The 13,958-nt window shown below is 33.8% G+C and overlaps 1 protein-coding gene across 1 annotated transcript; it reads right to left on the reverse strand.

The window, feature by feature from the left end:
• Window positions 1-12,932: 12,932 nt before the first annotated feature.
• On the reverse strand, window positions 12,933-13,958 carry LOC121795492. Its single transcript, XM_042194038.1, has one exon. The coding sequence runs from the start codon at window positions 13,759-13,761 to the stop codon at window positions 13,042-13,044; it is 720 nt and encodes a 239-aa protein (XP_042049972.1). The 5' UTR covers window positions 13,762-13,958; the 3' UTR covers window positions 12,933-13,041.

The raw sequence follows: 13,958 nt of genomic DNA on the forward strand, positions 1-13,958 counted from the left end.
CTTATTCTTAAAAAAATCTATTTTATAACAAATTATTATTTAGTTTACTTATTCTAAATTCTAGTCGGGTCATTTTATTTTATTTTTATTTGAAATAATATTTATTTCTATAATTTTATTAAATATAAATCAGTCTATTTACAAAAAAAAAGACCTATATCATTTAATGTTTTACTTTTATTGATATTGACTATGCAAAATGTCTATTATTCATTATTGTAACAGAATTTAAAAGTCTTCCATAAGATGACTCCAATGGCATTAAAAATCAAAACAAAAATTATGATAATAATTTATAAATAGTTCTAACGTCATCAAATTATTTCTCACTGACTTTATGGTTTAAAATGTCTTAGATGTACAACTTTTTTGAGTTAATAATTTCCTTTTCATATACATATGATTTTTAAATAAATAAGTATACCTTGCTATGAGAAATTGTAAATTTATAACATTGCATTAAATATGTATGTTATATAAAACTATACTTTGCAAGTTTGGGCATATAAAATATTTATAGTAGATCTACAAAATATTTGTTGTATCAAAAAAGAAGATTAAAATTATGATGGGTTTACATTTAAATTATGGAATCATTCTAGTATACTGTTTGTAGTAAAATTATGAGAATTACTCGATTAATATTCTATTTAAATAACTTTATTCTTGGACCATTGAGTGGAAACAATGTATTTTTCCAATAGTAACACATATTCACAATTAAACATTTTTTTGCAAGTGAATTAAATTGATGTCACACACATAGTTCTAGACAAATTCTTCAAAAACTATTCTACTTTTACTTTTCCTAATTATCAAAAATTTAAATATTAAAACTTTTTCACTTTCTCAATTTTAATAAAAAAAATAGTACTAATAAATTGCGTAAGATGAGCATGTTTTAGGGATGTCCTAATTCTCTTAAGAATTGTTAGAAATATTTTGATAAAATTCTTTAACTATATACCAGCGATACTCTAACTATTCCAATTAAAGAAAGCAATCGTAAGTGGAATGAAAATTACAATGAAAATAATAAATAAAAAATGAACTAAAAGTCGAGTCGAGGAAAACCCTTTTTCCACAAGACAAATTATATGTTGTGCTAGTGCTCTCGAATTGACGTATTATCTCCAAAAATAAAACAACTTCCTCGTAGCATGTTGAAGCACCTCAAATCCGCTAAGAATCGACAAAATTGATGGAGCTCCAAGAATCAAGCAATATAGTGCTTCTAAAATACACAATAAAATGTAGAAAAGCTTGAGAAATGAGGAAGAACGCTTTTATTGGTGTGTAATACATATACAATTAACAATTCCAAGCCTTTTATAGGAGCAAAAGCACAAAATGAGAATATCGAAAGACATGAAATTAAAACACCATAAACAATAAAATTAAGATAATGAAGGTAAGAGGTGAAAAGCCAAAGGGCTACCATGATCTCATTCCATTACTCACGAAATTTACTAATATGAGTCGAAAATCAATATTTCAAATTTTCAATTTGGGATTCATTTTTTATTGTGTGAAAAGAAGTTGGATGGAGTATTTTAGTTTTAAACGTTTGTGTAAATGAGTTATAATTATTTGGTAATTTTAATTGATAGATAAACTTTTAATTCAAATGTCGTTATTTTAAATTTTCTAAAACTCACCTTTTATATACGCCCTAATGTCCTTTCAGTTAATTTTGAATTCCAAAATGTAAAAAAAAATTAGACCAAAAATATGAAAATTGTCAGATAATACTAATAATATTATAGACTAAAATACAATTTATTGCTAAAGAATGGTATATAAATTAGGTAGGCTGACAAATCTCATGGATTGAGTAATGGTATATAAATTAGGTAGGCTGACAAATCTCATGGATTGAGTAGGTATCGTGTCAATCTGATATCGATTCAACCCAATAAGGTTGAATTTAACCCAATCTTAAATTATCAAGTTCTTATTGGGTCCCAACCTAATAATTTCATGCATGTTCGTGCGGATTACCGTGTCATGCAATAAAATGTCAGTCCTACTGTTAATGATAGTAAGTGAGTACTACTCTATAAATTTAGCTTGACATGACACGATAACAATCAGAAAATGATAATACACGATTAAAGTATGATAGTATTACACAATTAAAACATGTTATAAAATGATTAAAATTGTACCAGGATTTAAATCTAAATAATAATTAAAGTTTAATATTTTTTTAATTAATAAAATAATAATTTTATTTCTTAATGGATAACCCTAACCCAGTCCTAACCCTATCCGATATTATTGGGTCAACCCCTATAATGACCCAAACCCAAAAGTGTTCGAGTCTGGTACACTTTGTGCGTGCTTGAGTCGGATCATGCTGTTGGATAAAAAACCGCCAACCCTAAAATTAGGGATATTTGATTCCCTAAATTGTGTATATGTTTAGACAATTAGTTGGAAAACTTTTCTCTTATATATTATTCCTTCTTCTTTCTCTAATTATTTTTTCGGGTAATTGGTTAGAAAAATATTAAACTATTGCTGAAATTTGGTATTTGCCACAACCTTTAAAGTTGGTCGAACAAATCACAAACTTTAACAACTGTGCAAATTTCCCATAGCGACTAATATTTGGAAATTAGAGGCTAAATAATAGAATTATTACTTGGATATTAATAAGCTCACATGAGATTATTTATACACATCTATTTTAGAATTGACGCATATGCCATCACATGAGATTAATTAATTCACGCCAATATTAGCCATGATCGAAAATAATTATTATGGGAAATTCGCACAGTTATGAAAGTTTGTGTTTTATACGACCAACTTTAAAGGTGGTGAAAAATACCAAATTTCAACAATAGTTCATAATTTCTCTAACCAATTACCCAATTTTTTTCTCTAACCACAATCTACATACTTGTTTTGAAAAAATTATAATTTAAAATAGAGCACGGATTTGATATCCCTTAAAATATTGCATTAACCTCTATAACTCATTTGACGCCATATGAGTTTTGACATATATAATACCTGTCATTGCCCTCACGGCCATAACCAACAATGGTTAGACCATGATATGGGTCATCATTGTCGGCTTGAACTCTCCAAATTGTTAGGCCTGGTATACTGAAAAGCATGTTTCGAGCAAGTTCGCGCGAATAGAATCTTGCTTGCATACGAAAAACTCTACAATCCACTTTTAACCCGATTCAGTATTATTCGAGCAGTTCCGCACGAATAGAATCAATATATTATTACATTGTGTTTGCTTGTGAATTTATAAGATGTTTTATAAACATTTAAATGTATAAGAAGCAAACAAAGTTTAAGTCTTTTGCTTAGTAGACTGGTTGTAGGAGTGGACTCGTCCACTTAAGGTAACACAGTCGGTTCTATGCAATGCTTTGCAAAAGAAAAAGAAGAAATTCTCAACCCAGATAGGCTTAGACTACCTATCGTGAAAGGTTGCAATGTCAGTTCGATTATTTCTAAGCCTTTCTGAAATAAGATGACGTTGGTGTAGTATAGCACTGAATGGATCTAATAGCAAGACGTGTCTTTATGATATCTACCGAAAGACTAGGTCTTGATAAAATACTATTTCTTAATCTACATACGTTAGCATTGAGCATACGGTATTGGTTATGCACTATTTTGACTTATCAAATGGTGCGGGTTTTTCGCAACCCAATAATCCGGATATATTGGGTAGTGGTGATTAATATCTAGCAGTGCTAGAATTGCTATTATGTTGAATCGTGCGCGAGGTGAGTCTCGTTTGATAATGTCCTCAAGAGGAGCTTGAACAAAGTTTTATTATTCGAAAACTGGTCAGTTGGAGTTTTATTACTCTATGAATAATAAATAAATGTTTCTTGCTAAGTCCACTCTTGGAATAAATAAGATGTTGATTAATTAAGTCCATAGCAGACATTAATTAATTAATGGACATTTATATCTTAAGCGCGGGAAATAAACAATAAACAAAATGGAAACTCGGATTACTTGTAATTTCGGATTTGGATGGGCAGTGCAATATTACTTCTGTAGTGGCTGCTTGTAATATTCCAATATAAGCTTATATTAAATTGTGTGTTCAATTTAATTAGTAAAAAGCTAATTGGGTGAGGCCATATCCAAAACCTTTCATAGATCATTGACTGAGCCCAATATGAACTTAATATAAATAGAAGAATAAATGAGACAGAAAACATACTTATTTTCATTGATAATTTTCGTCCCTCTCCTCTCTTTAGTAGGAGATGAATTTTTCATGATTTTCTCATCCGTGAGTTTTTCAGCTCTCCTCCGTGAGAAAGTTCTGTCTTCTTTATTCGAGTCCTAGTATTTTGATAAAATCAGCCCACCCTGATATCGAGATACAGTTCGGGAACCAGTTAGAAGATCTGTGGTCTAGTATTGAAGACCATCACGTGGAGAAGGCGCGAGCAATCGACGATTCTTTAGAGAATCAAATCGGTAACTCTAAACCGTAGTATTCATGTTTAGGATTTATTTTCCTTGAGCATGAATTATTGAAATGACATATTGAAATTTTATCTATTAACTACATGGAAACCAATCGTCCGGGGCTACATATGGACCCGTCTCAAGACCCTCAGGACTATAGTAATGGTGGAAGTAATACATAAATTCATGTGGAGAACTAATGGAGGAGTGTCCTGCACGAGCAACTTCGGCACCAAATATTGTCGCGGTAATGACACGTGAATAGCATTTTTTTTTAAATAAATGAAGTTATGTACTTTTATTTGATTTATTATGAACTTCCTCTAAATCAGTTTAAATAGTTTCATCTAGTTGTGTGTCCTTTCTATATTACTTATAATTTAAGTCGGTGAACAATGTCAAAGATAATAACTCGACGATTTTAGGGTTTGACCTTATTGGATTGGGTCGATATTAGGTTAACCGGATAACGACCCAATCCGAAGGATTTGCCAGCCATAAACTAAGTTACTACCTTCGTCCCACAATAAGTGTAACATTTTGTCATTTAGGTCCGTCCCACAATAAGAGTCACATTTCACTTTTACCATAAATGGTAAGTAGACCCCACATTCCACCAACCAATTCTACTCATATTTATTATAAAACTAATATATATATAAGTGAGACTCATAATCCACTAACTTATTCAACTCACTTTTCTTTATATTTCTTAAAACTCGTGCCCACACTAAATGTGACACTTAATGTGGGACGGAGCTAGTATTAATTTTATTGGTTGAAAGTTGAATAGAATTTTAAAATTTGGCTTTTGTCGGTTATTTTGGTAAAAATGATCAGTAACAGATGAACAATCTCAAAATCAAACCAAAACCAAAAATTTCAACTATTGGGCGACTGAAAACCAATCTTAATCAAATTTTTACATGTGTAACCTTAATCTCGCACATTCAGAATGCATTGAGGCTTTCGCAGAAAGAGACACCAATCAACCTACATATAATTAACAATCAATTTATAAGGATGACATTCATGAAAAATAATATAGTAACTCACAATAATACGTACCTCAGTAAAAAAAGTGGAATAATTCAAATTTGGATCCTTGAGTACATCAACCATACTTTTTATACTGAAAAACACGAAGAAATTAACAAAGTGAAATCAAATGCAACTATATGGTTTTCAATTTATGAAATATATGGTATATGACTGCTTACAACAGTCCAAAAAAAAACAGCTACAAGCTAACAAAACTCACGTTTCATTGTGCATTGGTCTAAGATTTGACATCAACAAGGAATTAATATACGCTTGAAAGGTTTGAGTGAAGAACATATTTCTAAGGTAGGTATATGGTTATATTGCCTCATTTTCTTTTGTTTTCTCATAACTATGACAAAAATGGTGGTCATGACGTTACATATATAAATCTTAGAAGCATACCAAGGCTTGGGATGGAGCCTTGCTGGCTCCACTGACCCATTGTGTAGCGTGGTGAAGTTGTTTTGCTGAGTTTTCTATGGTATGTGAATTCTATGAGCATGCTAGTCTCACATCTCCATTTCCGACCATCCATAAAACATAGTCGTATATTTAAAATGAAAAATGACTTTTAATTTATTACTCATTTTTTTTATCTTGTTCTCTTTTAATTTATTCACATTTGATTTTGGTCTTTCATATTTTACTCATTTTATTTCTTTGTGTCATATTTTACGAAATTCGCATCGAATGCAATTTGCACAAATGACTTTTCCATAGTTAACGCGAAGTTAGGTTAATAAAAAGCAACACAATTGAACCAAACAAATGTATAAATTGTCTCAAAAAATCTCATTAACACATTCCTCTCACAGATCAAATCAATCGAGCATTAATGCAATAAGATAAGTGAATTTTTATTTTACCCATTAGATAATAGTAGTAGTAGTATAATATATCATTGGTTTTAACTTTTAACCTTTTCAATCACGACAACTATGATTTAACAATCTAACAACACTTTTATATCTATATCTCATACTATAAATCTTGTATTAATATCCAATAGTGCATGCTACTAAAATTATACAATTAAAAAAATCATGAAAAGAGGAAAACAAAAATTCTAGTCACATATCCATTTCCAGCCATCCATAAAAAATAGTCTTATACTCCCTTCGTTCCATAGTAGTAGAGCCATTTCTTTTCGGCACGGGATTTAAGAAAAATTGTGTTAAGTGGGTTAAGTAAAAGAAGAATAAAATAGAAAATGAAAAAGGTAAAGAGATGAAGAGAGAATAAAGTAAGAAAGAATAAAGTAAGAAAGAGTAAAGTAAGTGAGAATAAATGTGTTGACTTTTACTAAAAATAGAAATGACTCTACTACTAGGGGACGTACCAAAATAGTAAAATGACTCCACTACTATGGAACGTAGGGATTATTTAAAATGAAAATTGACTTCTAATTTATTACTCACTTTTTTTCTTGATCTCTTTTACTTTATTCACATTTAATCTTGGAATTTCATATTTTACTCATTTTATTTCTTTATGTCCTATTTTACGAAATTCGTATAAGACGCAATTTGCACAAATGACTTTTCCATAGTTAGCGCAAAGTTAGGTTAATAAAAAGCAACACAAATTGAACCAAACAAATGTATACATTGCCTCAAAAAATCTCAATCACACATTCCTCTCACTGATCAAATCAATCGAGCATCATTGCAATACGATAAGTGAATTTTTATTTTATCCAATAGTCAAAAATAGTGTGATTTGAGACATCCCTTTATTCTCTATATCAAATCAATCATATATTGATATTGTATATTATATGCTAATACAATTTTGTTGTGATAGAATAGAGCAATAGTGTAATCGAGATAAACACAAACGTAAAGAGACACAGAATTTACGTGGTTCACCAACGTTGCGTTGGCTACGTCCACAGGCGGAAACGGAGAACATATTATATTCAGATTGTTTTCAGAGTATAGAGTTATGCGCCCTACTTCTATATAAATAGGCACACAGACGACGAGCTAGGCACACAGCGAGACCCCCGTTCGGCTAACGGCAAACTATACGAATTCAAGACATACTAACAAATTTTATAACATACTTATCAATATTTCATGAAAGTGGGCGGGAAAAAAACTTTTTCAGGACTTGGCTTCGCTTTAAAATTTTAAAATATTAAGAGCACTCACAATGAAGGGTCAATGGAGGGGCCTTCCCCATCGGCCTCCATCGCCCCACCACTACGGCGGAAAGGTCGTCGATCGACCCCCTCCCCCAAAAGGCCGATGTATCGGCCTTGGCCGATCCAAATGAGGGGTCGATTGGCCATCCACTATGGTGAGATAGCCGATGATCGGCCCTATGATCTTCCTTTTCTTTCTTTTTTTTGTTGAAACAGAAAGAGAGAGGAAGAAACGCTGGAGGAAGAAGAAGAAAGGCGGTTGTTGTAGAAGATTAAGAAAATGGAACCCTAATTTATATTTAAACTATAAATTAGTGGGCCAATAATTTTATTAAATTAATGGACTATATTTGAGATGACCTAATTAAGGTTTTCATTTAATTAATTAATAATCTGTCACATATTTGAGATAAATTAAAATTTATTTCATGTACTATAATATTTTTACATTTTAATTTAATTAAGTTAATAACTTATTAAATATAAAAGTGGAAATAATAAAAAAAAGAAGTGGCTCTATTAGAGGGCCCAACCATTGCTAATACTCTAAGCAACATCTAAAAAAGAATATATTATAGAGATTTAAAAAATCATATATAATATAGATTAAAAAACCACTGCTTTTACCGATAAAAAAAATAGAGATTAAAAAAATCATATTGGTTGGGGTTTGAATATTGATTTTTAACTCAACCATGTTAAATGATCGTAAAAGATAAATACTATACAACCCAATAAATATTATATTATACAAACCAAATTTACTCCCCTTAACTTTCACTGTCACATTTTTATCTTCACTATCGGTCATCCACCCATCACTCGTCGGATCTTCGCTAATGATGCATCTTGACAGAGTGGAGTCACCCAGTTAGACCGCTGTTTCGCCCGGTCTGACTCTCTCGCTTCTCAATACCTGGATTAAGTTCTTTTGTGTGTAGAGCTTTGCTTTTCCATCATTTTCACAAATCAGTGCGATATATATATATATATGAAAATATGAAAATGATCAATACAAAAATTGATTTCAATACAAAATCCAGACCAAATCCTGACCTTGAGATTTGGCAATCTAATGGTCAATAATTAAATAAAAACACGGAGGGTCATTATAAAGTAGTTTTAGGTCATATTATAAAATTCGGGGTTGAGGTCATGTTAAGATCATTTTATGTCATCATTACTATAATGACGTAAAAATAAGCTTATGATGACTTAAAAATGACCTTTGTATGCTTGGTTCTGCATTTTTATATATAGAATATTGTAAGTTTTAACTCTAGAGATGACAATTTAATGCATTCCACAAACTTTGATATAAAATTATTTCAATTTTTAGCATATGAACAACCTTCATCCGTTTCACATAGCCCAACAATTAAAACTTTTGATGCTTCAGCTTATGTAACTGTTTAATATATTATATACGTTACTCCTACTAATGTAAAACGCCTAAATAGTTGCACTTACGAATTTTGATGACCAAATATTTAGATTTATAGCAAATTTGGACTAAAATTTTAAAATATTCAAATTCATGTATAGATAGATGTATAGATATAAATAACAAAATACTACTAAATGAACGTATTTTACTAATAGTTGTAATATCCCCATTTTTTATGATTACAAATAATGAATAACATTTAAGGGATTGTGTGAAATTAAAATACTCTGTGTTACTCATTATGGAATATGTAGCGTCCTTGACTCTCTAATATGCAGTGTACCATGATTAAATGGAATTGAAGATTATGTTATATATTGAACGGGTACAATATTAATTATAAAATCAGATTCAATAAATTTATATTTTTTTAAATGACATTTTTGTAAATATCTCCAAAACTCCCCTTTTATATATGTATAGATCTTAGTGTGTTATGAGTGTTGGAGTAGGAGATCCGCATTGGTATTTCGTCTCAAATGTTACCTGATAATGGTATCGTAGTCCGGAGCGGATCACCTATGTCAAACCTTAAAACATTTCCTACTCCATACTCACAATAAAATAAAATAATCTTATAAACATGAGCAATTTTAATAAGTGATGGCGGGCCCATTTTATTTTGTTGTGAGTGTGGAGTAGGAAATGTTTTAGGGTTTGACATAAATGAATCCGCTCCGATCGTAGCCAGGCTAATTTGTAATTACGCATTTACCCTATTCATACACAATCATCGTATTAATAGATGAAAGAAACAAATTTAAAGCACTTATAATCACTTCAACCAACGACGAAGTAGTACAAGAGATATCGATTCCACGAGGAATGGATAATTGCTACTCCATAACTTTGTGAATCTAACGAGAAAGAAAGCAAATTTTAGTTGATTTTGGTTTTGAAAATGGAAACGTACTAAAAGCGACAAGTAAACAAAAGACAAAGAAAGAACATGAATGAGAGGAAAGATTGTTCTTAGCTCGTTTTGGGTTATTCATTCTCAAGGATCTATTTTCTGGTGATATTCCGTTGCTTTAGGGAACGGTTCGTTTTACACTTGTACAACGTGATGGAAGCATAACTTTAAGTAGCATCTAAGCATCACAAATGCATCCATGATTCAATGAAGTCACACCACAACACAAAGGAAATAAGAGAGGCATGACATCTTTTCTCCAAGTAACTGCAATTTAAGAACATGAGCCTTTTGTATATGCTCGCAACAGGACCATTTATATTCTATATTACTTTTCCTTGAATCATAATACTATTTCACTACCGCACACTTCAGATAATCTCCCTATTAGCAGGAGATCATTAAGATCAAGTTGCAAGTAGGATCCAGAAAACAAGAAGAAGGATCCTCTATACCTTCTCTTAATTGTGACCACCATGGTGCAACTATTGTGTGATTCATGTACCATAAAGCAAATTTTATGTTTATGTCCCGTAACTAGCATAAGTTGCATTAATTGGTAAAGTTATTCCAAGATGAGGGATTGTGAGTTTGATTCAAAAGGAAGCCAGGTCCATGAAGATTGCTTGCATCTATATCCACTTGTGGAATAACCTGATTTGGCCATCTTCATGTGCTCATCACTTCTTGGGGAATAACCACATCATTTTCCCTTACAACCTGATTCGGCTGTTGTGATGTACTCGTCACCTCCCAGACACATCATTCTGCAAAACAGTGTGATTTAGCCTTTCTGCAAATTCGGCATTTCGTTCACTAGCAAGTAGCAACTACACAAGGACCTGTTCAGTTCAGGCAATCAGAATGCAATTCCAAAATTCCTTCAGAACGAGAAATATATAGAGACAGAACCACTCCAGTTCCCTCAGGCCTTGCAGATAAAGAATGCAGCTGCCAAAAAACCCCATCTACCGGAGCTTTGTTGGCTGGCTTGCAGGTTGCAGAAGCTTAATCTGATCTCACAAGATCATCTGATTGAGAACCAAGTGACTGATCACCATTAATAACCCTCAGTTCACTAGAGCAAGCTTTTTCTTTGGCTAGTCAACACCTACCTTTTGTCTCTCCCCATTGATAGCAGATAATGCTTTTCCTCAAGATTTTTCATCTGTGCATCTTTTAGGATATTGTTATCTTTGATTTTATCTTAAAACTTGTCATTCAAAAGCTGCAGAGGCTGCACCATGCATAGCCCGAATAAAGGTGCCCTCCAATTTGTGATCTGTCTCCAGTTTTAACTTTTTATCCTCCCACATTTGTATCAATTTTTCTGTTGGTAATCCCATATAAGTTTCTTCATCCGCTTATCACATTTTTTCTGTATTTTCTTCATCTCACCATCATACTGTATTTCACTAGCACCAACTTGATCTTTCAGCCCCACTTTCTGCCGTATAAGAATCTGGCATACAGCATGCTCTTTATTTGCAGATTTTTTTTTTTTTTATCTCCTGTTCCACACTTTCCTTTAAATATGATGAACATTATACCCCCTGTCATTCACATTTGATGCCCCCCCCGCTGAAGTCATCTTCACCTACTGCACAATCTCTGTTCAAGCATCTACGGTTGAGAGACCACATCTTCAAATAAACAGACTTGGCTTCTTCTTCAATTGATAGTCCATAAGCTGTTTTGGTACCTAAACTTGTACTAGTTTATTGGATCTTCAACGCCCAACGCGCACCAAAACAGTAGAATAAAGAGCAAAAAGTGCAATAAAGAGATAAAAAACCAAGCTTTTTAATCAGGGGCTATTAAGAGCTGAAAATGGCACATGGCTGAACTTCGAAACATTCCAATAGCAGAACTGAAAACCATCCTAAACCTTCGCCAATTACTGACTTCAATGTTAACCAGGCCCCGTCACAAATCACTCCTGAGATTATCCCATATCTGATTTAAGTTGTACGCATGTTCTATTTCATTAGTTTTACTTTTCATGCACTGGTCAGATTGAGTACTTTCTAGCTTCACATAGATGTCTTAGAAACATTATACCTTAGCATAAAGGTTAAGCAATTATTTTATTGGCATCCTTTCCTCAGATCTATAGTATCCACTTATTCACCAGTCTGTAACCTAATACTATCAGATAAGGGTCAAAATCGAAAAGAAACATTATTAGCACAACTTGATTGCTCATAAGCAAAACTCAACCACATCGAGGAGCTGCTACCGAAACTATTTTCATTGAGGGATGAGGGATCAATGCCTCCTGAAGATATCAACTCCGCAGAGCAGCTGTGGCAGCGCCAATTAGCTAACAGGCAAGTTCTTCTTCCTTTCCTGATAGCTCCATAACATCCACTGACAGCTACAAGTCTACAACATCGCTAATACAAGCAAGATGCTATCTCCGCATATAAACCGCATCAATCATGTAAAAGGAAGCAGTTTGTAACATGTCCAAGAACTATCATGAATTCTGCTAGGCCACTTCAACTTTCTTTTCTACTAGTAAAATAATTTAAATGGATTGAGCACAAGAACATGTACAACCACATTTCCTTCAAGCATACATCACTTTTGAGTTTCAAGGGCTTTTGTTCGCATTGTTTTGTTCTGAATCAATAATGCTATGCATACATTTTTATTGATTTTTTGTAATTTATAGTTAAGAAACATTGATGCTCTATTTTACAGAAGTTTAAAACTCTTGGTCCAGAAATATCTCGCTTTTCAATGGTCTCTCCTTCATGATTTCATCACAGGGTATGAAATAGTACTATGAAAGATTATGTTGTGGAACTAATGGTCGTTTTTGGAGTAATCAAAATAGCTTAATTACCAGAAATTAACAATAATTCATCATCAAGAAAAACACAAAGATAACAAAACTAAATCTTTAAAGCAACAAAAAAGAAATAATGAAATTTATAGCTGTAACTTCCCACGTTTATGTACAGAACATCCCTACATATGCAGAAAATCATGCTATCATATTCTAAATCCAAACCACAAACAAAATCAATCAAGAAATCCAGTCTTTCGCCAAATTGCGTTGCGCACCTGCCTGAGATCCCTGCCTTTAAGCGTCCGCCCAGCCCCTTCCAGCACCGAGTTCGCCAGCATCGGCGAATCCCGCGCCGCCACCACCTCGTGCGGCGGCAGCATCATTCCGTTGCTCATCTCCGCATCCTCCCCCTCTTCCTCCTCCTCCTCCTCCTCCGACAGCACTTCCTCCAAATCCCGCGTTCTCCTCCTCAACGCCGCGGGTATTACCGGCACGTTCACCGGCGCCGACTGATGCCGCAGCCGCATTCGCATTCTCTCCACCTGCGGCGGAGGGGGCGGTTTCCTCGGAATCGCCATCCGAGAAGAGGACGACGCGGCGGGGGAGGTGGACGACGATGACGAGAGGGAGACCAAGGCGGACGCCTTGTGGTTGAAGACGGGCCGGTTATCGGATCCCGATCGGGTTTTGAGGTTATCGTTTAGCGCCGCTAGGATTCCGTACTGATTCCTCGGGTGGTTGTGGTTGTGGAGGCTCCGCGTCCGGTTAGGGCTGCCTGAGTGTGTGGGTGAGGGTGGAGAGCTCCCCGACGGAGTGTTGAAGATGTCCTGTTCCGAGAGCTCTAGCGCCGGTGCCGCCGGATGCTGAATGAATACTCCGAGAAGTCGATCGGAAGGCGAACCGTTGCGGTGGTTACGAGAGCGGGCGGCGGCGGCGCCGCCAAATTCTTCCATTGAGCGTTTGTGTTTGTGAAAAAGATAGACGTCAGGTTTGATGTGTGTGCAATGTATACAGAAGTAAATACTCCCTATTTGGGAACAATCACGTGCGACGCACAACACAATATACTCAGTACGAATATATTTATGTCAGGTAATTTTCTTTTTATAAATAAATGCCATATAATTTTATAAGTAAAGCCATACATAAA

The sequence above is a fragment of the Salvia splendens genome, chromosome 1, assembly GCF_004379255.2.
Source record: "Salvia splendens isolate huo1 chromosome 1, SspV2, whole genome shotgun sequence".
Taxonomy (NCBI): domain Eukaryota; kingdom Viridiplantae; phylum Streptophyta; class Magnoliopsida; order Lamiales; family Lamiaceae; genus Salvia; species Salvia splendens.

What these genes read in the sequence shown, in the direction of transcription:
- LOC121795492 (XM_042194038.1), bottom strand. Translation starts at nt 13,761, where the DNA reads ATGGAAGAATTTGGCGGCGCCGCCGCCGCCCGCTCTCGTAACCACCGC.